Consider the following 27,817-nt stretch of genomic DNA (forward strand, 5'->3'; position numbering starts at 1 on the left):
GGTGCTAACACCAACAATAAAAGGAAAACACCTTTTTCGGAGTTTGCCTGTTGGCGGTGTACTTGTGCTGTCCTTCAGCACTTCACTGGCCTTACGGCAGGCCTTAAGTACAGCCCAAGGTGAAAGCTTAGGATCTGCTCAGATGCTTTCGAGCTCATGGCTTATCCTGGGCATACGGGCATGGCCTCATCAATTCGTGGGGAGTGCCACTGGCCCGTCCACCAGCTCAGCCAGGTGATTACTCTCAACTTCACTGGCTTCAGGATCAGGGCTCCTGCCCACTGCGATACAGATGCTATGTGGAGGCAAGTATAAAACTGGGTAGTCACTCATTCTGGATCTGTTTCTTTTTCATCTCCAAATATTGCCACCATTATCAAGATAATTTTATTGATTAGCATGATGGATCTGCTTCATTTTGTTTAGGTTTGGGATGATGAAGAACTGCTGGGAAAAGTCTGTGACAACGCATCCCTCTCTAGCATTACGTCCATCACGAATAAAATCTGGGTCAGGTTTAAAGTGGACGCTGACGTTGGCCATGCTGCCTTCAGAGCTGTCTACCAAGTTGGTAAGGAAACTTGGGTCTTAATTTTTAAATGCCTAACGTACCTGATTGGAGCGTTTTGACTTCTTGAAGTAATGTTGTCAGTTTATGTCCTCGGATGGAGAGGAAACACATCCCTGAGATGTCCCATGGCCTGTGACAGCAGAGGGGTGATGGTGGACGCACCGAGGAGTCTGTCCCTTAGGCCACACTGGAATGGGCAGTACCTTGACGGCAAGAACGGTTTAGCTGGACAGACACGAATGTCGTTTTCACCCTTACAGCTTGTGGGGGCGAGCTGACCGGGGAGGGCACGCTCCGCTCCCCTTTCTACCCAGCCGCATACCCTGGGCAGCGGGTGTGCCACTGGGCCATCCGCCAGCCCCAGGGCCAGGTGGTTCTTCTCAACTTCACGGGCTTCGGGATCAGGGCTCCTGCCCACTGCGGCACAGACTATGTGGAGGTAAGTGTAAAAGTAGTTGTATCAGGCTACATATAGTTACAGACTATTATTCCAGGTTACCCCAAATCAGTTCTATGAAATAAAAATAGTTTGTACAGACCAATATTTCTTAGGAATGGAGATGCAAACATCTCTAGGTGGGACTTATACCAAGAATGCAAGGTCACTTTAGCATCCTGAAGCCAATTAATGTGATATATAGTATCAATAGAATAAGAAACAAAACCACATGATCATCTCAATAGATGCAGAGAAAGCATTTCACGAAATCCAGCATCACTTCATGAAAAAAAACCTCTCAACACACTAGGAATAAAAGAGAATTTCCTACTAGGAATAAAAGGGAATTTCCTTAACCTGATAAAGATCATCAACAAAAATCCCATACCTACGTGTAAAAAGCAGAATGCTTTCCCTTAGGTAAACAAGGAGGCCAGGAATGAGGTAAGTGTACCATTTCCTTGTTATATTCAACATTATACTAGAAGTTCTAGCTAGGGCAGTTAGGCAAGGAAGAGAAATAAGATGCATTCATATTGGAAAGGGAGGAGTCAAAGCATCTCAAGTCATAGATAACTTGATTTTGCATGTAGAAAATCACACCTACTCAAACTATAAAGAGTTCAGAAAGGTACGGGATACAAAATCAACATTAAAAAATTAATTTCCTCTATACATTAGTGAAGAACATTTCAAAAGTGAAATCAAAGAAACAATTCTATTTGCAATAGAATAAAGAATGTATTCTTTATTTAAAGAATAAAATACTAAGGAATTAATTTAACAATTAATTACAAACCCTGTTCTCTGAAAACTAAACAGCATTGAAGAAACTTGGAGAAGACCTAAGTACATGGGCAGGCTGTTTCCCTGGGTCAGAAGGCTGGCTATTGTCAGGACGGCTGTCCTCTCCCAGTTCTTTCAGGACTACCAAAACCCCAGCTGGCTTCTCTGTAGAAATTCACAAGATTGTCCTAAACTTCATTTGGAAATGCAAGCCAGAATAACCAGACAATCTTGAAAAAGAAGACAAAGTTAGAGGACTCACTCTTCCTGATTGCAAAACTTATGACAAAACTCTGGTGAGTAAGACCAGATGGTGTGGGCATAAGAAGAGATGTGTAGATCATGGGACAAGTTTGAGAGTACAGATACACAGGAGGATGCTTTTTTGATGGGTTCGCATTTGCAATCAGTTGAGTCCATCTGTGGCTGATTGCATCTACCATCAACAAAAGAGACTGTCCTCAACAGCATGGAGAGTCCCTCATCCAACCAGGTGGAGGTCTAAAAGCAAGAAACAAGGATTTCAGAAATCAGAAGGTCGAATTTCTATCTTACATTCAGTCAGAAATTCCCTTGGGGAATTTGGGCTCAACTTCAGACCCCCTTTATTGGAGTTTCCAGCTTGCAGCTTGTTCTTTCGGATTTTGGACTTGCCAGACTTCAAACTCACTTTAATAGGAGTTTACTGATTGTGGCCTGTCCTGCAGAATTTGGGCTTGCCAGTCTAGATGTTCACATGAGCCAATTCTTTATAATAAATCTCTTTCTCTCTTTGTGTGCATTTATATATATATATAATAAATTTTATCTCTGTATCTATAAATGTATATTTATTATTATAATAATATTTATTTATTATATACACTTATGGGGAAAAAGTCTTTTTAACAAATGGTACTAGAACAACATGATATTCACATCCAAAATTATGACATTTGACCCCTTCCTTAAACCTTTACAAAAATTAACTCAAAATGAAATGTACGGCTAATTGTAGGCATTAAATGGATAAAACTCTTAGAAAATAGCACAGGAGGGAATCTATATGACCTTGTTAAGCAGAACCTTCTTAAATGTGACATTAAAAGCACAAGCAGCAAAGGAAAAAACAAAATAATTGGACTTTGTCAAAATGAACAACACTCAGGCTGCAAATAACCGCCAGGAAAGGGAAAGATAACTCCAAGAACAGGAGACATATTTTCAAGTTATGTGTCTGATAAAAGACTTGTATAAAGAACTGTTGCTACTCAAGAATACCAAGAAAAACAATCCAGTAACAAACACTGGGCAAAGGCTTTGAACAGACAGTCCTCTAAAGAGGATGTCCAGATGGGCACTGACTGCGTGGAAAGCTGATGGACATCATTAGTCATCAGGGAAATGCAAACCCAAGCCACTGTGAGAAACCAAACCCAACGCTTCCCACCTGCCAGGACGGCTGGAGTCAGAGGTCAGGACGTAGCCAGTGCTGGGAAATGGGGGCAGTCAAAACCCACACCGCAGAGGGACCAGCTGCCTTGCAGGGCAGTGCTATGACTTGAATTGTGTCGCCCAAAAGACATGTGCAAGCCCTAACCTCCAGTTCTATGAATGTGAACTCCTTTGTAATATGACCTTTGAAGATGTTATTGGTTAAGATTAGGGCGGGTCCTAATTCAATATGCCTGGAGGAAATCAGGACCCAGAGAGCAGGAGCCGGCAGAGAGATGGCTGTGTGGTGGGGGTGAGGCTGAGCCACGCCACAAGCCACACCAGGACCCTGCGGAGTCCCCAGAGGACGTGGCTCTGTGGACACCTGGCCTGACCAACCAGCCTGTGCTGCGTGTTACAGCAGGCCTGGAAAACTAAGTAATAGCAAGTTTGGGCAACAAAGTGGAGAAATCAGAACCCTCACACATGGGTGGTGGGAGCTGAAATTCGTGCAGGAGCTTTGAACAGTTTGGCAGTTCCTCAGAAAGTAAACAGAGTTACCGTATGGCCAAGCAATCTACTCCTGGACATTTATCCCAAACAGCTGCAGCCTCACGTCCATGCAAACCTCGTTTACAACGCTCACAGCAGCATTGTTTGTGATAGCCACAAAGGGAAATCAACCCGAAGCAGCTGAGGAGCGGATCGACAAGACGTGGCCAGCCCACGAGAGGCTGCAGCCGATGGCCCTGCGAAGGCTGCGCTGAGTGCAGGAGCCGGCCGTGGGCACCCCGCCTGCCTGTGGTGCTGCCCCCAGGACGGGCCAGTCTGGAGGGACAGAACATCGAGGGGTGGCTGCGCGGGCTGAGGGTCGAGTGGGAGGGCCGGACGGGCACTTCTCACGAGCATGGAGGTGAAAAGGTTCTAGAACCGATGTGGTGGTGGTCACACAACTTGGTGAAAATAGTGAAAAACATTGGATTATACATTTTAGATAGATCAGGGGATGGCGTGTGACTTAGACATTGAAAACGCCTTAGAAAGGAAGATGAAAGTATTTTAGTATCAGTGACAGTGGTTGTTGTCAGCGCTCACATGCTCCTTTCTCAGAAACCCGAGGTGGTATCTCTTTAAACATAATCTTAGGAAGATAAAGCTTATGGATTGTGTAAACTATTTACATACATAGTTTTTAATATCTGAACTATTAGGAAGCCTCATATACCATGAAATTTCAATAGTTTTGCTATTTTCATGCAGCATTATTCTGTCAACATCTATGTTTTTTGGACTCACAGAATGTCTGTTTTCTCGTTTGGTTTTCCTACATTAGCAAAAAACACTTCAGGAATAATTATTCATAAAGCAGTTTTCAAATAGATACATATCAAATAAACTTGACTATCTTTTTTTTTCTTAATTTTAGATTGGTAGCAGTTCCAATTTGGGTTCTCCTGAAAATAGAAAGTATTGTGGCACAGACATACCTTCATTTGTCACATCTGTGTACAATTTTCTGCATGTCACATTTGTGAAAAGTTCTTCTACTGAAAATCATGGTTTCATGGCTACATTTAGTAGTGCGGATTTGGGTAAGAGATTTTCTCTTCTGTTTTCCTCTTGGGCTTATATCAAAATAAGTGGGCACTGGAAATAAGTTATTATATAAAAATCATCTAGCTGGTGAGACGTCTCAAAGTGCATTGGGATATATATAACATCGGAATATATATGATATATAACTACATATATTTTCCCCCAAACAGCATCCACAGCAATGCTTCATTGGGGTCTATTAGTAAAAGCAAAAATAGGTCACTGTTTTTGTTTGCTGAAGTTGACAAAATGCAAGATACCAGAAATGAGTTGGCTTTTACAAAGGGGATTATTAGTTTATAAGCTTACGGTTCTGAGGCCATGAAAGTGTCCAAATCAAGGTATCAACAGGGTGATACCTGGACGCTGACCAGGCTGCTGGCTGTGGGGGCTCCTCTCTGAGCTTCTGCGTATGTCCCCGACGCTCAGCTTCTCGGGGGCCTTTTTCTGGATCGTCTCTGTCTTTTATCCTTTTACCCCTCACAAAGGACTCCATTGTAAGAGGACTGAGACCCGCCCTGAGTGGGATGGGCCACATCTCACCTTCAGGTCCCACTCACCAGCAGACCCTGCCCAGGAAGGGGCAGCTGCCAGCACGCGATCGCTCCTGGGCACGCGCAGCGACCAACCATCCGTTACCCTCAGAGCAAACAAGGAGTGGCATGCTTATTTTTGAGCTTTTAGAGCTAAGGATCAGATTGTTTCTGCTGAAACGCACGTAGCTGGTTGATCACTCGTGACCACCTGCCATTTTATTTGGACAGCATGTGGGAAAGTCCTGACGCAGCCAGCAGGGGCCATTCAGAGTCCCGGCCACCCCAACGACTACCCCCACGGCATCAACTGCACCTGGCTTATCGTGGCCCAGCCGGGCCACCTGGTCCGACTGGTATTCAGGGCGTTCCACCTGGAGTTTCACTACAACTGCTCCAAGGACTACCTGGAAGTCCGCGACACTGCGTCCGGGGTGGCGCTCGGCAGGTAGGGGCTTTGGGGCCTTTCATTTACTTGTCTTTTTTTTTTTTAACACGCACTCTCCCTACTTGCTTCCTGTTCTGCTTCAGTGAGGGACATGACCCCCCACTAGACCAGGGTGCCCAGCCCAGTCGTCTTGTCCTCGGTGCCCTCGCCTCTGGCCGGAGACGGCGCTGCTACCAGTGCCCACCCCAGGCCTTGGGGGCCGGGTGGGGTTTTGACAGTTATCCACCAAAATCAAGGCAACACGCAGATCCCTCACCCGAGAGCTTCTTTCTGCCCATCGTAAACCCACCCTCTGCCCCTAGAAACTGCCCTCTGCCCCTAGAAACCACCCTCTGCCCCTAGAAACCGCCCTCTGCCCCTAGAAACCACCCTCTGCCCCTAGAAACCGCCCTCTGCCCCTAGAAACCGCCCTCTGCCCCTAGAAACCGCCCTCTGCCCCTAGAAACCGCCCTCTGCCCCTAGAAACCGCCCTCTGCCCCTAGAAACCGCCCTCTGCCCCTAGAAACCGCCCTCTGCCCCTAGAAACCGCCCTCTGCCCCTAGAAACCGCCCTCTGCCCCTAGAAACCGCCCTCTGCCTTCTGTAACTGAAGATGAGTCTACGCTTTTAGAGTTGTTTGAAAATGAAGCCGTAACACCTGTGCGCGTTTGGTTGGCTCCTTTGCTGGCATCGCTGTTTTGAGAGTCACCTCGTGGCAGCTGCACCACAGCTCTTCCCCTCCTGTTTCTGCATGGAATTTCACGGAGGGATTGCTCACCATTTCTCTGTCTCTTCACCTGTTAGTGGTATTTGCATTATTTCCAGATTCTGACAATTACACATGAAGACTCTGTATAAAGATAAGCTGTCATTTCTCATGTGAATACCGAGGCACAGACTGCATGGTCCCTGGGACGTGTATGTTTGCCTTCCTGAGAAACCACCAAAAAGTCTTCCTGCCTGTAGCGGCATGTCCCACCGGCCACGTGCTCACCAACCCCTGGCCAGTTCAAGTCCTGCCGTTCCAAGATTCCATGTGGTGGAATCTCACCCTGGTTTAATTTGCACTACCTTCATCACTAGTAGCATGGAGCCTCCTTTTACGTGTTTATTTACCATCCATACATCACTTTATTGAAGTATCTGTGCAGATATTTTGCCCATTTTATTGGGTTGTTTTTATATTAATTTTGGACAGTTATTTATATAGTCTGGAGACATGCCCTTTATCAGATATGTGGTTTGCAGATATTTAAGAAGTCTTTTCATCCTCTTAAGTGTGTTTTGAAGAGCAGAAGTTCTTCATTTTTATGAAGTCTGATTTATCAGTTATTTGTTTTACTGATCATGCTTTTGTTGTGTTTATGAGAAACCTTTGCCTAATCTAGGTCCACAAAGATTATCTCCTAAGCTTTCTTCTGGAGGCGTCATGGTTTTATGTCCTACCACTAAGTGAAATACTTTGACTTAATTTTTATATATCGCTTAAGGTACAGAGCAAAGGGATTTATGTAAGTACACATGCGTGTATGCATGTGTGCATGCATGTTTGTGGTATATACGTATGCACGCATGTACATGTGTCTGTGCATACATGTACATAGATATGCACATGTGCATGCATGCATATGCATGTCTGTGCACATACATGTGCGTGTGCACATGGGTGTGCATACATACATGTACATGTGTCTGCATGTTTGTATGCATGTTTTGTGTATGTACATGTGTGTGTGGTGTGCATGCATGCATGCATGTGGGTATATGTGTTTGTACATGTTTCTTGCACATGTATGTGTGCCTGCCTGCATGCATGTGTGTAGACACGTCACATGTATGCCTGCATGTATATGTATATGTATGCATGTGTGCACATCTTTTTGTATGTATGTGTATGGACACAAGCTCACATGTATTATGCATGCATGTGTGTACATATGTACATGTGTGCACGTCTGTATGTGCATATAGTGTATGTCTGTGTGTATGTATGTCTGTGTGCATGTGTGCATATGATTCCAATTTGTTGTAATGACTCTTTCCCCACTGAATTGCCTCTGCACCTTTGTTGAAGTCGGGTGGCTGTGTGTGTGCAGGTGCAGGTCTCTTTCTGGAGGTCCTTCTCTTCCACTGGCGTGTGTGTCTGCATTGAAATTCCTCCAAATTTATTTTTCTTTTCCAAAGTTGTTTTGGCTGATAGAAGTCCTTTGCATTTCTCTGTGCTTTTTAGAATCAGTTTGTCAATTTCTACAAAAGGAAGTTTGGGCAGGATTTTGATTGGTTTTGATCTATAGATCAATTTAGGAGGAATTGACATTTTAATAAAGTTGAGTGTTGTGATGCATAAAGGTGGTACACCTTCCCATTTACTTAGGCCTTCCTTAACGCCTTTCAGGAATGTTTCATAGTTTTCATTAGATAACTCTTGCACATCTTTTGTCAGCTTTACCCCTAAGACCTTTCATAATTTTGATCTGATTTTTCAGTGCTAGCATATAAAAATGCAATCGATTTTTCCACATTGCTCTCCTATCCTGCAACTTTTCTAAAGTCATTTAATAATCATAGTAGCTTTTTTGTAGATTCCCTGGTAATTTATCATAGATGACTGTGTTGCCTGTGAATCAAGACAGCTTCACATCTTCTTCTAGTGTAGATGTCTTCTACTTCATTTTCTTGCCTCAGCGCTGCCCAGAATCCCCACAAACGTGTGAGAGAAGTGTAAGTGTAGGCGTCCTTGCCTGGCTCCTGATCTCAGGAGGAAAAGTGTTCGGTCCTACCCTGTCAGCTGTAGGTTTTTAGATACAGGTCTATGTGTTAGCTGTAGGGTTTTTTGTAGGTAGCTTTTATCAGGTTGAAGATGTTTCCCTTTACTTACAGATTTTGTATGAAATGGATGTTAGATCTTGCATAGTAAATTATTGAGATGGTTATACACTCTTTTCTTAGTCTGTTAACATGGTCAATTACATTGTTTGATACTTGAATGTTAAACCAACTGCATTCCTGGGGTACACCTCAGTTGATCATATTGCATTATGATGTATTTCTCTGTATTTTGGGAGTTACATTCTTTTTTTTTTTTTTTTTTTTTTTTTTAAAGGAAAGACAGAGAGAAGGAAGGAAGGATAGAAGGAAGAAAGGGAAACATTTTTAAGCATTTTCTTGTTTTATTGTATTCTGTTTCTCCGTTTTTGTTACATGGGCTAGGGCCGGGAATCGAACCGAGGTCCTCCGGCATAGCAGGCAAGCACTTTGCCCGCTGAGCCACCGCGGCCTGCCCGGGAGTTACATTCTTAATGCTAACATTTCTTAAAGATTTTTTTTAGTGCAGTAGAATGTGATTCTGCAGTTTGCTTTCCATATAACGCTTTTGTCTGGTTTTCGTACCAGTGTATTATTGGCCTTATAGAATGCATTTGGATGTTTTCCTTCTTCAGTTTTCTGGGAGAGCTTCTGTAGAATTGGCACTGCTTCTTCCTTCAATGTTTGATATAGCTCACTAGTTAAGCCACATGAGCCTGGAATTTGCTTTATGAGAATATTTTCCATTTATTTTTCAGTGAGTTTGGGAGATTATGTCTTTCACAACACACAGATTTCATACCAGCTGCCTCATTTCATGGTAAAAAATTGTTCATAATGTTCTTTTATTTTGGTTTAGATATCAGTATTATAGTCATGTCATCTTTCGCATTTTTAATATTGGTAATTTATGTCTTCTCTCTTTTTCTCCTGATCAGTGTGGCTAGAAATTTATCAGTCAAAATTTTTTTCTCAAAGGATCATTTTTTGTTTTACTGATTTTCTGTTTTGTTTTTCTCTTTTTATTCCATTGATTTATGCTCTGATTTTTATTATTTCTATCCTGTTGTCCACTTTGGGTTTTATTTGCTCTTCCTTTTCTAATTCCATAAGTTGGAAGCTGAGGTCACTTATCTGAGACCTTTTCCTTTTCTAATGTAGGTTTTTAGTGCTAAAATGTCCCTCTCATGACTGCCTTACTGTATCCCGTAAATTTTACATTGTGTTTTCATTTTTATTTATTTCAAAACAGTTTCTATTCCCTTTTATTTCTTCTTTGATCTCTTGGTTTATAAAAGTGTGTTGTTTAGTTTCAGACGTTTGAGGATTTTCAGATCTCTTTCTCTTGTTGACCTCTAATTTAGTTCCGCTGTGGCTCAAGAACGTATGTTACACGGCTTTATCCTTTTGAATCTGAGACTGTGTTTATGACCCAGTATATAGTTTATCTTGGTCAGTACTCCAGGTCCATTTGAAAGAACGCTCTGGTTTCTTGGCAGGTGTTCTGTAATGTCATCTGGTCGAGCTGGCTCATAGCCGTCTCCCGTGGCCTTACTGGTTTTCTGTCCACTTTTACCCATTATGGAGTGACTGTGATGCGGTCTCTGACATTATCATGAATTTGTCTGTTTGCTCTTGGCAGTTCTCTCAGTTTCTGCTTCATGAATCCTAAAGCTCAGTTCTTCAGGTGTCTCAGTGTTTAGGATTGTTACAAGCTCCAGAGGAATTGATCCTTTTGCTAATGCAAAATAACTATTTAAGTCTCTATTAAAATTCTTTGTTATGCATTAATATAGCCAACCCTGCTTTCTTTCCATTAGTATTAGCATGAGCTCATTTTTACATTCTTTTATTTTCACCCTTTTAGCATTTTTATATTTAAAGTGGGTTTCTTTCTGACAGCATATAGTTAAGTTTTCCTTTTCTATTGTTATACATTTACTATGATTATTGATCTGTTTGGAATGAATTTACCATTGTGCTAATTTTTGTATTCATCCAGTCTATACCTTGTTGTCTTTGTTTAATTTTGTTTCTGTTTGTGCAGTAAGTTCCATAAACCAATTTAAAATTAAGGCAACAAGGAAAAAAATCTATAAATTCAGATAGCAAAGTTCTTAAATTCTAAGTATTAAACACCAACTTAGATACCATTTGATCAGCTGTCAAAGCTGTGAATGTTCTCAAAATAGCAACTAAGAAGTTCTTATAAATATCTGCATTGCTATAATAATGACCTGTTACTAAATATTTTCCTGATTTCAGGAAAATATGAAGATACAAATATTTTTACAGTTAACATATGGAAATCTCAACCACCTAAAGTGGATATCTTAGCTTATCCATAGGCATATTAAAAAAAAAAAAAACTAATCATTGTAAAGGCTGTTTATATAATATATTTCAAAAACCAATTTAAAATTAAAGGAAGGAAAAAATCTATAGCTACAGATATCAGAGTTTCTTAAATTCTGAATACTAAACATTATCTTAAATACCTTTTGATTAATTATCAAAACTGTATGTTTTTAAAAATATAAAGTAAAAAGTTAACCACAAGTATAAACTTTGTGATAGTAGCAAATTTTTGATTTCAAGAATTTATTTTATCTAATATTAGTATAACTGCCTATAGTTTTTTCCACTTTTTTTTTTTTTTTGTATGGGCAGGCACTGGGAATAGAAACCGGGTCTGTGGCATGGCAGGTGAGAACTCTGCCTGCTGAGCCACCGTGGCCTGCCCAACTGCCTATAGTTTTTTAAACTGTTTTTTTTTTGTTGTTATTACAAATTATACACACACACACACACACACACACATATGTATATATATATATATATATATATATATATATATATACACATACATACAAAGAAAAGAAAGAAAAAGCAATAATTTTCAAAGCACACCCCAACAAGCAGCTACAGAACAGTTCCTAGAGTTTGTCATGGGCTCCCACGCCCTCTCCGAATTCTCCTTCTAGCTGCTCCAAAACACTGGTGGCTTTATCAGAGTCATAGCAACAGAGTGATACAGTATCTGTCCCTTTGTGTCTGACTTATTTCATTCAGCATTATGTCCTCAAGGTTCATCCACGCTGTTGTATGTTTTGGGACATCACTTTGTCTAAATGCTGCACAATATTCCATTGTATGTATAGACCACATTTTGTTTATTCACACATTTGTTGATGGGCACCTGGATTGTTTCCATCTCCTGACAATTGTGAATAATGCTGCTATGAACATCGGTGTGCAAATGTCTGTTTGTGTCACTGCCCTCAGCTCTTCTGGGTATATACCGAGTATTGGTATTGCCAGGTCATTAGCTACTCAATATTTAGTTTCCTGAGGAACTGCCAAACTCCTTCCACAGCAGCTGCACCATTACACATTCTCACCAGCAGTGAATAAGTGTTCCAATTTCTCCACATCCTCTCCAACATTTATAGTTTCCTGTTTGTTTAATAGCAGCCATTCTTATAAGTGTGAGGTGATATCTCATTGTGGTCTTAATTTCCATTTCCTTTGTAGCCAATGAAGATGAGCAGCTCTCCATGTGCTTTTTCACATCTGTATTTGCTCTTCAGAAAAGTACCTATTCATTTTCTCTGCCCATTTTGTAATTGGGTTGTTTGTTCTTTTGTTGGTGAGCTGTATAATTTCTTTATGTACACAGGATATCAAACCTTTATTTGGTATGTGGTTTCCAAATATTTTGTCCCATTGAGTTGTCTGCCTCCTCACCTTTTTGTTTTGTTTTTGTTTTCACAATCACCAGTCATCTTCAAGAAACATGGCTATTGGAACACAGCTCTACATTTTCAGGCAGTTCTCTCCAGCCTCTCCATTCCACCTTAACTAACAAGGTGATATCTATTTAATGCATAAGAATCACCTCTAGGATAACCTTTTAACTCTGTTTGAAATCTCTCAGCCACTGAAACTTTGTTTTGTCTCATTTCTTTCTTCCCCTTTTTGGTCAAGAAGTTTTTCTCAATCCCTTGATGCTGAGTCCAACTCATCCCAGGATTTCTGTCCCACATTGTCAGGGAGGTTTACACCCCTGGGAGTCATGTCCCTTGTAGAGATGTGAGGGCAGCGAGTTCACTTGCTGTGTCGGCTTAGAAAGAAAGAGGCCACATCTGAGCAGCAAAAGAGTTTCTCTGGGGATGACATTTAGGCATAGTTTTAAGTAGGCTTGGCCTATCCTTTGCAAGGATAAGTTTCATAGGGGCAAACCCCAAGATTGAGGGTTCAGTCTATTGGTTTGGTTGTTGCCACTACTTGCTAGACTATCAGGAATTCTCCAAATGAGGAAGTTGAATTTTCCCCCTTTCTCCCCATTCCCCCCAAGGGGATCTTGTAAATACTTCTTTATTCACAGTTCAAATCACTCTGGGATTTATCGCAGCATCACAGTAACCTGGACAAACCAACAGAATCTTATGCCCTATTCAAGGTTCCATGTACTTATGGTGTTCAATTAAACCGACCATACAAGTTAAATTAGGAGATGCACTAGTCAAAATATAAATTTTGCATCAAATAAACATTTCTCCCTTTAGTCTCACAGAGAAGTTGAAATTTTAAAATATGAATGACCATCTGTCTTCAACACCCTGCAATGGTGACATTCCTTTGTTCTTCCTCGTGCAAAATCACTTTTTAATTCGTACATTTAGTTACTATCATTGTACACCCTAGGCATTCTTAAATTATACCATCTCGGTCTTTATCGTCTGTCTTTCCTCCTGGTTTCATACATGCCATCAGCTCTTCTCCCTCAATCATTCTCACATGCAGCTTCATTCAGTGTACTTATATTATTGTGCTACAATCAGGTAGTATTGTGCCATCCATTTCTGAATTTTTACAATCAATCCTGTTGCACAATTGTTCGATTTTTCTGCCTTCTTTTGGATTATTTTTTTTTTATGATTCCAATTATCCCCTCCACTGACTTTAGTGTGATTCCTGTTCATAGTGTATTATTGAAAAGTTTTAGGACACATTTTAATTAGTCAGAGTCTGGTTTGAGGTGATACAGTCACAGCCCAAATGCAGTGTAAAAACGTCACAGTAACACTTCCCTTTCCCTCCTGTCCTTTCTGCTCCTGTCCACATAGGTTTTATTTTACATATGTCAGAAATCCCGTTATATAGCATTATTTGTTTTTTTTATTAATTAAAAAAATTAACAAACAAAACATTTAGAAATCATTCCATTCTACATATATAGTCAGCAATTCTTAATATCATCACATAGTTGCACATTCATCATTTCTTAGTACATTTGCATCGATTCAGAAAAAGAAATAAAAAGACAACGGAAAAAGAAATAAAATGATAATAGAGGAAAAAAAATACTATACGTACCATACCCCTTACCCCTCGCTTTCATTTACCACTATTTCAAACTGAATTTATTTTAACATTTGTTCCCCCTATTATTTATTTTTATTCCATATGTTCTACCCTTCTGTTGATATAGTAGCTAAAAGGAGCATCAGACATAAGGTTTTCACATTCACAGAGTCTCATTGTGAAAGCTTTATCATTGTTCAGTCATCATCAAGAAACATGGCTACTGGAACACAGCTCTACATTTTCAGGCAATTCCCTCCAGCCTCTCCACTACATCTTGAACAACAAGGTGATATCTACTTAATGCATAAGAATAGCCTCCAGGATAACCTCTCGACTCCGTTTGGAATCTCTCAGCCATTGACACTTTGTCTCATTTTACTCTTCCCCCTTTTGGTCGAGAAGGTTCTCTCAGTCTCTTGATGTTAATTCTCAGCTCATTCTAGGGTTTTTCTCAGTCCTTTGATGCTGAGTCTCAGCTCATTCCAGGATCTTTGTCCCACGTTGCCAGGAAGATCCACACCCCTGGGAGTCATGTCCCACGCAGAGAGGGGGAGGGTGGTGAGACTGCTCATCATATTGGCTGGAGAGAGAGGCGACATCTGAGCAACAAAAGACACTGTCTTGGGGGTGACTCTTAGGCCTAAATTTTAAGTAGACTTGACCTATCTTTTGTGGGGTTAAGTTTCATATGAACAAACTCCAAGACTGGGGACTCAGCCTATAGCTTTGGTTGTCCACACTGCTTGTGAGAATATCAAGAATTCAACTTGGGGAAGTTGAATTTCTCCCCACTCTCACCATTCCCCAAAAGGGGCTTGCAAATACTTTTCCAGTCACTGATCAAATCATTCTGGGATTCATCGGGGCATCACTCTGGACAAACCAACAAAATCTCATGTCCTACCTGAGATTCCCAGTACTTATAACATTCAATCAAACTATCTACATGAATTATATTAGGAAATGCTTAGTCAAAATCTAAATTTTGTAATAAATAAACATTTTTTGCCTTAGTCTTACACATAATGTGACATTTTGAAATATTAGTTATCATCTATTTTCAGCACCCTGCAATAATGACAATTCTTTGTTCTTCCTCATGCAAAAACATTTTTAAAATTTGTACATTGTACATTTCACTATTATTATACACTCTAGGCATTCCTAGATTATACCATCTCGATCTTTACCATCTATCTTTCTTTCTGATTTCATTTATGTCCCCAGCCCTCCTCCCTCTATCATTCTCACATGCAGCACCTTCATTCAGTGTTTCAACATAATTACATTACAGTTAGGTAGTATTGTGCTGTCCATTTCTGAGTTTTTGTATCCAGTCCTGTTGCACAGTCCATATCCCTTCAGCTCCAATTACCCACTATCTTACCCTATTTCTATCTCCTGATGGTCTCTGTTACCAATTACACATTCCAAGTTTATTCACTAATGTAGGTTCATATCAGTGAGACCATACAGTATTTGTCCTTTAGTTTTTGGCTAGTCTCACTCAGCATAATGTTCCCTAGGTCCATCCATGTTGTTACATACTTCATAAGTTTATTCTGTCTTAGAGCTGCATAATATTCCATCGTATGTATATACTAGTTTGTTTAGCCACTCATCTGTTGATGGACATTTTGGCTGTTTCCATCTCCTTGCAATTGTAAATAATGCTGCTATAAACATTGGTGTGCAAATGTCCGCTTGTGTCTTTGCCCTTAAGTCCTCTGAGTAGATACCTAGCAATGGTATTGCTGGGTCATATGGCAATTCTATATTCAGCTTTTTAAGGAACTGCCAAACTGCCTTCCACAGTGGTTGCACCATTTGACATTCCCACCAACAGTGGATAAGTGTGCCTCTTTCTCCACATCCTCTCCAGCACTTGTCATTTTCTGTTTTGTTGATAATGGCCATTCTGGTGGGTGTGAGATGATATCTCATTGTGGTTTTGATTTGCATTTCTTTAATGGCCAGGGACATTGAGCATCTCTTCATGTGCCTTTTGGCCATTTGTATTTCCTCTTCTGAGAAGTGTCTGTTCAAGTCTTTTTCCCGTTTTGTAATTGGATTGGCTGTCTTTTTGTTGTTGAGTTGAACAATCTCTTTATAAATTCTGGATACTAGACCTTTATCTGATATGTTGTTTCCAAATATTGTCTCCCATTGTGTAGGCTGTCTTTCTACTTTCTTGATGAAGTTCTTTGATGCACAAAAGTGTTTAATTTTGAGGAGTTCCCATTTATTTATTTCCTTCTTCAGTGCTCTTGATTTAGGTGTAAGGTCCATAAACCCGCCTCCAAATATAAGATTCATAAGATATCTCCCTACATTTCCCTCTAACTGTTTTATGGTCTTAGACCTAATGTTTAGATCTTTGATCCATTTTGAGTTAACTTTTGTATAGGGTGTGAGATACTGGTCCTCTTTCATTCTTTTGCATAGGGATATCCAGTTCTCTAGGCACCATTTATTGAAGAGACTGTTCTGTCCCAGGTGAGTTGGCTTGACTGCCTTATCAAAGATCAAATGTCCATAGATGAGAGGGTCTATATCTGAGCACTCTATTTGATTCCATTGGTCAATATATCTATCTTTATGCCAGTACCATGCTGTTTTGACCACTGTGGCTTCATAATATGCCTTAAAGTCAGGCAGCATGAGACCTCCAGCTTTGTTTTTTTTCCTCAAGATACTTTTAGCAATTCAGGGCACCGTGTCCTTCCAGATAAATTTGCTTATTGGTTTTTCTAATTCTGAAAAGTAAGTTGTTGGGATTTTGATTGGTATTGCATTGAATCTTTAAATCAATTTAGGTAGAATTGACATCTTAACTATATTTAGTCTTCCAATCCATGAACACGGTATGCCCTTCCATCTATTTAGGTCTTCTGTGATTTCTTTTAAGAGTTCCTTGTAGTTTTCTTTGTATAGGTCTTTTGTCTCTTTAGTTAGATTTATTCCTAAGTATTTTATTCTTTTAGTTGCAGTTGTAAATGGAATTCGTTTCTTGATTTTCCCCTCAGCTTGTTCATTGGTAGTGTATAGAAACACTACAGATTTTTGAATGTTGATCTTGTAACCTGCTACTTTGCTGTACTTGTTTATTAGCTCTAGTAGTTTTGCTGTGGATTTTTCAGGGTTTTTGACGTATAGTATCATATCATATCATCTGCAAACAGTGAGAGTTTAACTTCTTCCTTTCCAATTTTGATGCCTTGTATTTCTTTTTCTTGTCTAATTGCTCTGGCTAGAACTTCCAACACAATGTTGAATAACAATGGTGATAGTGGACATCCTTGTCTTGTTCCTGATCTTAGGGGGAAAGTTTTCAATTTTTCCCCATTGAGGATGATATTACCTGTGAGTTTTTCATATATTCCCTCTATCATTTTAAAGAAGTTCCCTTGTATTCCTATCCTTTGAAGTGTTTTCAACAGGAAAGGATGTTGAATCTTGTCAAATGCCTTCTCTGCATCAATTGAGATGATCATGTGATTTTTCTGCTTTGATTTGTTGATATGGTGTATTACATTAATTGATTTTCTTATGTTGAACCATCCTTGCATACCTGGGATGAATCCTACTTGGTCATGATGTATAATTCTTTTAATGTGTTGCTGGATTCAATTTGCTAGAATTTTGTTGAGGATTTTTGCATCTATATTCATTAGAGAGATTGCTCTGTAGTTTTCTTTTTTTGTAATATCTTTGCCTGGTTTTGGTATGAGGGTGATGTTGGCTTCATAGAATGAATTAGGTAGCTTTCCCTCCACTTCAATTTTTTTGAAGAGTTTGAGCAGGGTTGGTACTAATTCTTTCTGGAATGTTTGGTAGAATTCACATGTGAAGCCGTCTGGTCCTGGACTTTTCTTTTTGGGAAGCTTTTGAATGACTGATTCAATTTTTTTAATTGTGATTGGTTTGTTGAGGTCATCTATTTCTTCTTGAGTCAAAGTAGGTTTTCATGCCTTTCTAGGAAGTTGTCCATTTCATTTACATTGTTGTATTTATTATCATTAAGTTGTTCCTAGTATCCTGTTATTCCCTGCTTTATTTCTGTGAGGTCAGTGATTATGTCTCCTCTTCCATTTCTGATCTTATTTATTTGCGTCCTCTCTCTTCTTCTTTTTGTCAATCTTGCTAAGGTCCCATCAATCTTATTGATTTTCTCATAGAACCAACTTCTGGTCTTATTGATTTTCTCTATTGTTTTCATATTTTCAATTTCATTTATTTCTGCTCTAATCTTTGTTATTTCTTTCCTTTAGCTTGCTTTGGGGTTAGCTTGCTGTTCTTTCTCCAGTTCTTCCAAGTGGCAGTTAATTCCCGAATTTTTGCCCTTTCTTCTTTTTTAATTTAGGGCAATAAATTTCCCTCTTTGCATTGCCTTTGCTGCGTCCCATAGGTTTTGATATGTTGTGTTTTCATTTTCATTCGCCTCGAGATACTTACTAATTTCTCTTGTAATTTCTTCCTTGACCCACTGGCTGTTTAAGAGTGTGTTGTTGAGCCTCCACGTATTTGTGAATTTTCTGGCACTCTGCCTATTATTGATTTCCAACTTCATTCCTTTATGATCTGAGAAGGTGTTGTGTGTGATTTCAATCTTTTTAGATTTGCTGAGACTTTCTTTGTGACCCAGCATATGGTCTATCTTTGAGAATGATCCATGAGCACTGAGAAAAAGGTGTATCCTGCTGTTGTGGGGTGTAATGTCCTATAAATGTCTGTTAAGTCTAGCTCATTTATTGTAATATTCAAATTCTCTGTTTCTTTATTGATACTCTGTCTAGATGTTCTGTTCATTGATGAGAGTGGGGAATTGTAGTCTCCAACTATTATGGTAGATGTGTCTATTTCCCTTTTCAGTATTTGCAGTGTATGCCTCACGTATTTTGGGGCATTCTGGTTCGGTGCATAAATATTTATGACTGTTATGTCTTCTTGTTGAATTGTTCCTTTTATTAGTAGATAGTATCCTTCTTTGTCTCTTTTAACTGTTTTGCATTTGAAGTCTACTTTGTTGGATATTCGTATAGCTACTCCTGCTCTTTTCTGGTTGTTATTTGCATGAAATATCTTTTCCCCACCTTTCACTTTCAACCTATGTTTATCTTTGGGTCTAAGATGTGTTTCCTGTAGACAGCATGTAGATTTTTTAATCCATTCTGCCAGTCTATGTCTTTTGATTGGGAAGTTCAGTCCATTAACATTTAGTGTTATTACTGTTTGGGTAGTACTTTCCTCTACCATTTTCCCTTTTGTATTTTATATATCATATCTAATTTCCCTTCTTTCTACACTCTTCTCCACACCTCTCTCTTCCATCTTTTCGTATCTGACTCTAGTGCTCCCTTTAGTATTTCTTGCAGAGCTGGTCTCTTGGTCACAAATTCTCTCAGTGACTTTTTGTCTGAAAATGTTTTAATTTCTCCCTCATTTTTGAAGGACAATTTTGCTGGATATAGAATTCTTGGTTGGCAGTTTTTCTCTTTTAGTAATTTAAATATATCATCCCACTCTCTTCTTTTCTCCATGGTTTCTGCTGAGAAATCTATACATAGTCTTATTGGGTTTCCCTTGTATGTGATGGATTGCTTTTCTCTTGCTGCTTTCAAGATCCTCTCTTTCTCTTTGACCTCTGACATTCTAACTAGTAAGCGTGTTGGCGAACATCTATTTGGATCTATTCTCTTTGGGGCGTGCTGCCCTTCTTGGATCTGTAATTTTAGGTCTTTCATAAGAGTTGGGAAATTTTCAGTGGTAATTTCTTCCATTAGTTTTTCTCCTCCTTTTCCCTTCTCTTCTCCTTCTGGGACACCCACAACATGTATATTTGTGCGCTTCATATTATCATTCAATTCCCTGAGCCCCTGCTCAAAATATTCCATTCTTTTCCCTATAGTTTCTGTTTCTTTTTGGATTTCAGATGTTCCATTCTCCAGTTCACTAATTCTAACCTCTGTCTCTTGAAATCTACCATTGTAGGTTTCCATTGTTTTTTTCATCTGTTCTACTGTATCTTTCATCCCCATAAGTTCTGTGATTTGTTTTTTCAGACTTTCCATTTCTTCTTTTTGTTCATTCCTTGCCTTCTTCATGTCCTCCCTCAATTGATTGATTTGGTTTTTGAAGAGGTTTTCCATTTCTGTTCGTATATTCAGAATTAGTTGTCTCAGATCCTGTATCTCATTTGAACTATTGGTTTGTTCCTTTTACTGGGCCATATCTTCAATTTTCCTGGTGTGATTTGTTATTTTTTGCTGGTGTCTGGACATTTAATTATCTTAATTAGTTTATTCTGGAGATTGCTTTCACTTATCTTACCTAGGGTTTTCTTGCTAGATGAGTTTGTTGTCTATCTGTTCATTGACCTTCAGTTCAGCTTTTTCTGGGCCTCTAGCTTAAGTTTTGTTTAACAGAGGGTAATTTTTCAGTCCTTGTTTTCTTGTTTCTTGTCCTGCTTGTAAGGTGCCTTTTCCCTCCCTACCCTTAGGAGGGTCTACATAGGTATTACAGACTCCAGCCAGGTTTTCCCGGACTAAGCTGGCCTCCTTTCGGGGGGAAGGAATCACCTGTGTCAGTTTTCCCTGAGGGTGAGACCCAGCAGGTTGAAAGACTTTCCTGTGAAGTCTCTGGGCTCTGTTTTTCTTATCCTGCCCAGTAGTGGTGCTTGTCTGTCTGCAGGTCCCACCAGCAAAAGATGTGGCTCCTTTAACTTTGGAAGGCTCTCCCTGCTGGGGGCGTGGTGGAGACAGAGGAAAGGTTGTAGGCTGGTTTTAATGGCTTCAAATTGCGAAGCCCTGGGGTCTGAATTCCTTGAAAGAGGGATTCCACCTGAGTTGTGTTTCACCCCTCCTGTGGGGAAGGTTCAGTTGGGAGACAGCCCTGAAAGCAGCCTGTTTCTGCATATGTTTGGGGCAGTTGCAGCCTGTTTAATCCTGCTGCTGAATCCAGAGGCAGCCAAGCCTCTGTAGAAACAGCCTCAGAAGGCTCTGTTTTGTCCCCTTTCCTCTTTTTCAGTTAGCCCAATAGGCGACCTCCGCCTTGACCAGTTTCGCCTGAGCTGGGGGCCTATTTTTAGTAGTCAGAATTTGTTTATTATTGCCACTATTGGTGTTTGGTTGGACTCAGTCTCTGCTACTGTTAGAGTTTCTTTTGTTTCCCTCCAGGAAGCCGCCTGTGGGGGAGGGGCGCCGGCCGCTGCTGCTTGGGGAAGTGTGCGGCTTGGGGAACTCACAGTTCCGGAGACTCGCAGCCAGTCCAGCTGGTCCAGACTGGGGTACGCTGTGTGTCCGGTCACTGTTATGGCTCCGGGAGCTGTTCTGTACTGTTTCTGGTTATTTAGTAGTTGCTCTGGAGGGCAAACTCAGCTGGGAGCTGGGAACGGTGGGACAGGATGGCTCTCCATTATTTGGTTTTAAAAATTCTATTATTTTTCAGAGACTTAAGTGATCAGATAAGGACTTTGATGCACACAGTTAAAAGCTGGATCCAGTTTTGATCTGGTATCATTTCCCTTTGGTTCAAAGCACTTCCTTAACAGTTCTGGGAGAGTAGGGCTGCTTAGGAGCAGTTATTTCAGCCTTTTTTTTAATGTCTGAAAGTTTTCATTTTGCCTGTTTCTTAAAGATATTTTTCTGGGTTTAGAATTGTAGGTTAACTCATTATTATTATTATTTTTTGGCATCATTTCCTATGAAAATGTGCTATTGACATTATGTTTTTCTATACATAATGTGTCCTTTTTCTCTTTGGCAGCTTTTAAGATTTGCTTTTCATAACGGGTTTTATGTGATCTGATTATGATGTGACTTCATGTAGGGTTTTTTTTTTCTTTTTTAAATTTTCCTTCATTTGTGCTTGAGGTTTGTGGAGCCCCTTGGATTTGTGGGTTATAAAAGTTCTACTTGAGGGGAAGTCCTTTGGGCCAGTAGTTCCCAAATACTTTTCCTGTCCCCTCCCCTGTGAAGACTGATTGCATGTACATCAACCATTTGAAGTTGTGCCTTAACTCACTCATTCTCTGTTCGTTGTTTTTTTTTAGAACTTTTTCTCTGTGTATTTTATTTTGGAAAACTCCTATCACTATCACAAGTTTGTGAATCTTTCCAACTTCTAATTTGCTGTTAATTCCACTATCATAGGAATTGCATTTCTATAAGTTCAGCTTTTATATCTTTCATGTCTCTACTTAACACATTGAGGTTTTCTTCTAGCTTCATTTTAAACCTGTGGGGCATAGTTATAACAGCTGTTTTAATGTTCTTGTGTCGTGATTCTCTTGTCAGTGTCATTTATTGTTAACTTTTGATGAACTGATTCCTCTGAATAGGTCATATCTTCCCGCTTCTTTGCATGACTGGTAACATTTGATAGGATGCCAGACATTTTTAACTTCATGATTTATGCTGTACATTGTTCCTGAAACTGTCCTTGAGCTTTGTTCTGGGACACAGTTAAGTCACCAGAAACAGTTTGATCCCTTCTCATTTTGCTTTCTGACTCATTTGTTTCTGATCTCTCAGGGATCACTGTCTTTTATTGCCATATATCCTGTGAGTTCTGGAACCATTGCTTTATAGATTTTTTCCAGTTTTTTAGTTGTTTCAGGTAGAAGGCTAAGTCTAGTCCCTGACACTACAGTTAATTGGAAATTGAGTCTCAGATTCCTTTTTTAATTCTTCTTGAATTTCTTTTTTTTTTCATTCCCATCTTTTATATTCCTTCTATCCAAAATTTTGTTATGGCTATTTTTCCCAGTTCTGTTTGTCACTTGTTATATGTTTCTTCTTACTTATCTTTATCTTTCATCTTTTTCCTTTTTCTTCTTTTGATACTTGACTTACAGCCACTGTGAGACACATAATTTTTGCTGAATGGTATAAGATATGATGATCACTTAGTTGACAGAAATGGGCATATATAGAGACGTTTAAAATATTAGTGAATTCCCTTACCTTTATTTTGATCAAGATCTTAAATCTGTTTTTTACACTGAAATGGCACTGCATGCCAATTTTTCTTTTTCTCCCTTAGAAGTCAATGCATTTTCCCATATTTAATATTTCCTCTTAGCTTGGCTTCTTTATTATTTTTCCCCTTTGTCATACCATTTGGGTAGTTTTACCGAGGTCACTCTGATTTGAGATTCTATTTTCTACCACCCCTTATGGGAATTTCTCTAGAGGACAGCTCATGCGATGATGATTTAAAGTCAGAACTCTAGGTGTCATTAGGTCAGGTTTTCTGTTTAAAATGATCCTTCAGCAAAACCTGCCACGGTTTGGTAACGACCCCCTCCCCGCGGGCTCAGCCCGTGGCCCACCACCTGCCCATGGGGTGGGGACACTGAGGCAGGAGGCTGAGTGCCGCCCTGCAGGGGTGGGGCCGCACTGCCCACACGGACCCCACGCCCCACCTCGTGCCCTGCAAACCTCCCTCCCACGGGCCCCTTCTCGCGCCTCGCCTTGTGCCTCGCGCCCCGCCTCGCGGCTGTACGCCCCATAACCCCCCACCACGTGCGGGAGCTGCAGGCCCAGGCGTCCCCGCATGTCCACTATGTCCCGAGACGTGCTGGGTCTGCTCTGCATGGCACATGGGTGCAGTGGTGGCGTCTCAGCCCTCGCGCGCCCAGCGCTAAGCCGCCTACCCGGGACAGGTTCTGCGGCACGTCGGTGCCGCCCTCCCTCACCAGCAGTGCTGCGGAGCTGGCGCTGACGTTCGTGACCGACACGGACCTGGCGCACGAGGGCTTCTCGCTGGACTATGCGGCGGTGGACGCGGCAGCAGGTAGCACGGCGGTGGAGCTCGCGGCAGGGTGGGGGCGCAGGCCTCGCAGATGGGCTGCGCGCGCGGGCTCACCAGGGCAGGCAGGAGGAGGCCCTTCCAGTGGGCCAGGGCGCAGAGAGGGGTGTGGAACTCCTCCCTCCTCCCTCCTCCCCCCTCCCCCTTATTCCTCCCCTCCCTCCTCCCTCCCCTCCCTCCTCCCTCCTCCCCCTCCCTCCTCCCCTCCTCCCCTCCTCCCTCCTCCCTCCTCCCCTTCTCCCTCCTCCCCTTCTCCCTCCTCCCCTTCTCCCTCCCCTCCCTCCTCCTTCCTTCTCTTCTTTTCTCCCTGCCGTCCTCCCTCCCGCTCTCTCTCTCTGTGGCACTATTTGGGCAGACCATGGAGAGTCACACCAGCTCCCCTTGGGGTTTAATTGGCACCATGGGTCCTTCAGCCGGGGAAGCCGTGGTGTCTTGCCCTCTGGCATAGCGAGCGCACCCATGCTGCAGGCGGCACCCCCCACACGGGGCCTCCCTCTTCCCGTCCCAGAGCACGCCTCTCAGCGGCTGTGGGGGCAGTGGCACATAAACTTCCTCAGCGTCATGTCTGCCCATAGTAAACTGAACACTACTTTAGTTTCTCCCAAAACTTTCAGTTGGAGAGCCGTAGCTACTCCTTGGCCCTAGATTTAAGTTATTACTGGATAAAATTAAATACAGTAAAATGCATTCAGGGCAATGCAGTGGTGGCTCAGTGGCAGAGCTCTCACCTGCCCTGCTGGAGACCTGGCTTCGATTCCCGCAGCCTGCCCATGCGAAGAAAAAAAAAATGCATTCAAACCAGATTTTCTTTGTAAAATACCTCAGTGCTGTAAGGCGTAGCAGGGTGAGTGGTTTGGTTAGTAAATAGGGAGCCTAGAGGACTGAGTAGTGAAGTTAAAACTTCTAAAGTAGATCGGTTACTGTTTATCCAGGACATAAAGGGACCATGCTCAGTGGGGGCAGCGCGGTCAGCTCCATGGGCCCCACCCTCTACCTGGAGGCCTGTGGCCCTCACTGTCAGGGGCCAAGTGTGCATCCCACCAGGGCCTTGGGTGGCAGCAGCCCTGACCTGCCACCCTCACTTGGCAGCCGTCCCCCCTGCGGCTCTGACCCACCACTCACGCTGGGCAGGTGTCCCCACTGTGACCCACCTGCCTGCTGAGCCCACGGGGACCCCGGCTGGGCACGTGCCCCTCTTGGGTAGAGGCACTGCCTGCAGAAACCAGCTTGGGGAAGTTCTGGGAGGACAGGACTGAGTCCTTCTAGGCCGCGCTAGGAATCCTGCAGTTGGGCCTGATTTTCAAGGTTTATGGTAATTTACGTGGGAAAGAAAAATCCCAGCCCCAGGATCTAAGCGCTGTCCATTCAGGGTGTGTGTAGCAAGCCCCACTGCATGGCTTACTTCTACTGGGAATTGTTTTTTTGCCATGATATTTCAAAAATAGTTTTTAAAATGGAAGCATCGATTGTGCATTCCAGAACAGCAAAAGCAAGCATGCTGGCCCGAGCCAGTGAGGGGCATGCGGGTGGGGTGAAGGTCACCTGGCATCCAGGCCTGCATGTGACGTCCCCCTCTCTCACAGCGTGCTCGAGGGACTTCACGGCGGCAGCGGGGACGCTGACCTCTCCCGGCTTCCCGGGCGCCTACCCCAGCAGCAGGGAGTGCACCTACCGCCTGGCCGCGCCGCCCGGCCAGCAGATCGCCCTGCGCTTCACCAGCTTTGCCCTGGAGGAGCCCGTCGCGGGCCAGTGCGTGGACTTCGTGGAGATCAGGTGAGCCTCCGGCCCCTGGCCCCATCTCTGCCGCGCCCCCTGGAAACACCGAGGACAAAAGGACGGAAAGTGTCTGCAGAGCTCCCTGCCGGACATGTCCTTCTGAGAGACCAGCTCTGCCATTTGAAGCCTAACTCAGCAGGAGAAAAACGGAATTATGTAAAATTATTTCTAAACAATTCTTTTATTGGGAATGTTTGAGAATAAACCCCAGATTTATTTGGGCAGAGAAAACAGATGTACTGCCCCTCTCAAATTAGATACTTGGTATTATAAAAGCCTGCTTTCTCTTTGTCACACCAATTTAAATTTTAGACTGTTTTCTGTCCACTTAGTCTCATAATACCATAAAAATGTGGCAGGATGGCAGACTTATCTTAAAGCTTCTCCAAAGGTTTTGTGCTCAAGTAGAGAAAGCCCAGACTTGTGGATTTCAGTGGAGGGCAGTTTTCCTTCCTTCCTCTGGCACTCTGAGTGTGTTCAGGAGGTTGCAGCTGCAGGGAAGGGGAGTCGACCTCAGCGCCTCAGCCCCTCACGCTGCCTGTAGCCTGGTGATCATGTTGGTGGATCTTGCATGCTTTCCCACCTGCCACTTTACAAGTGTGGGATCTCACAGGACTTACACTATACCGTATTCTGTGATGTAGAGGAGGGCCCTGGAGTAGTAAATCACAGCTGTACCATATCACGGTATAAAAACGTCGTTGTCTTCATTGATGGGAATTGGTCGCTGGACTTTAACGTTGAATCAGTCCTTTCTTTCTTTTGGTTTGGAAAGGCTGCAAAGGACAGACTAGACTTAAGACAGCGAGGCTCCTTGAGGAAAGAAATGGTTTACGAAATTTTTTTCTATGTCAAATATGATTGGTTGAATTTGAAAAATTCTAAACTAGAGGGAAGATATTTGAGGTTTCTCTGAAAGTGAGTGCTGGTTGTGTACCCGTCCCCATGGCGCTTTCCCTGCTGCGGCTCTCAGGCGACCGGACGCCCTCTCAGTCCCAGGCCACCCTGACGCTCCTGCGCGATGCTTCGCCATTGTTCACGTGCCGTTTGGTGACGTGGGAGCTGAGAGCCTGGAGTTGTGCTTTTAGAGCATCTGGGAAGCTGATGGACGGCACTGACCTGTTTGGAGCCCCAGGCGTGGAGGTTAACGCAGTTTGTGCAGTGCTTGACCGGGAATGCAGTTGGTCACCTGAATTGTCCGTCTTTTGTCACAGAGATGGGGGCTACGAAACCTCCCCGCTCCTGGGAAGGTACTGCGGCACGAGCCTCCCCCCGAGGGTCATCTCCCACAGTAACAAGCTGTGGCTGAAATTCAAGAGTGACCCGTTGGACGACGCGAGGTCGGGATTCTCCGCCAACTGGGACGGGTCGCTGACCGGTGGGTGCTGGGTGCCCTGTCCTGGGGGCCGCTCTCAGCAGCTCCTGAGTGTCCACCACCTCCAATCCTTCCCGCCTGGGTGTTCTCACTACCAGTTGTAATAAACTCCCACACTACAGTGTTTCTGAAAACCGGCGGCAGCCGTTTTTGAGGCCCAGTGCCTGCCCCGCCCCACCGAGTGGCCGTCTTGTTACCAAAGGCAGCCTGTTGCTGGGCGTTGGTTGGGGACTGGCTTTAGGGGGCGGTCAGCATGGGCCAGCAGAGTCCACCTCCCTGGACAATTAAGGGACTGCGTTCTCTCCTCCCCCCCCCAGGTTGTGGCGGCGACCTGGGTACCCCCAGCGGTACCTTCACGTCCCCCAACTACCCGATGCCATACTACGACAGTTCCGAGTGCCGCTGGCAGCTGCAGGCCAGCCGGGGCAGCCCGTTCGTCCTGGAGTTCGGAGACTTCCACCTGGAGCCCCACCCAAACTGCTCGCTGGACTACCTGGCTGTGCGTCTGCTGCCCCCTGCCCCTCCCGCCCAGCAGGCATAGTTTTCCTTTGAGGTTCAGGCCCGTGAGCACCTCCCCAGGACACCCGCAGTGAATTTAACAGTGAAAACCTCCTCAGAGGATACAGGACAGTGACAGCCTCCTGAGGAAAGTGGGTGTTCCTGAAGGGCTCGGCCTCCTGAGAATGTAAACTGCCCTGAGTACCATGGCCAAGATGTGGCCAGAATCTCCCCAAATGGGCTCTGGGGTTTAGCCTAGTTATTGCCGACATAGTTTCTAAATGTGCATTGAAACACAGCGCACTCTGTCAGTGAGTTGGAAAAGATCATTGAAATCATCCAGCCAGAACTTTTTAGAGTACCAACAATTCACCACGGTCCATGTGAAAAGAGTCTAAATGAAAAATAGACCGGTGTCA

At 42.7% G+C, this 27,817-nt stretch overlaps 1 protein-coding gene across 1 annotated transcript in view; it reads left to right on the forward strand.

The window, feature by feature from the left end:
* Positions 1-27,817, forward strand: part of LOC143682890 (cubilin-like) — a 247,417-nt gene that overhangs the window by 56,832 nt on the left and 162,768 nt on the right. The window contains exons 17-24 of the mRNA XM_077159299.1: positions 427-571; positions 832-1,010; positions 4,636-4,801; positions 5,570-5,786; positions 23,604-23,734; positions 25,333-25,522; positions 26,740-26,903; positions 27,218-27,399. Of these exons, the coding sequence (XP_077015414.1) occupies positions 427-571; positions 832-1,010; positions 4,636-4,801; positions 5,570-5,786; positions 23,604-23,734; positions 25,333-25,522; positions 26,740-26,903; positions 27,218-27,399 (1,374 nt within the window). The remainder of the gene's footprint in view (positions 1-426; positions 572-831; positions 1,011-4,635; positions 4,802-5,569; positions 5,787-23,603; positions 23,735-25,332; positions 25,523-26,739; positions 26,904-27,217; positions 27,400-27,817) is intronic.

The sequence above is a fragment of the Tamandua tetradactyla genome, chromosome 1 (genome assembly GCF_023851605.1).
Source record: "Tamandua tetradactyla isolate mTamTet1 chromosome 1, mTamTet1.pri, whole genome shotgun sequence".
Lineage (NCBI taxonomy): Eukaryota > Metazoa > Chordata > Mammalia > Pilosa > Myrmecophagidae > Tamandua > Tamandua tetradactyla.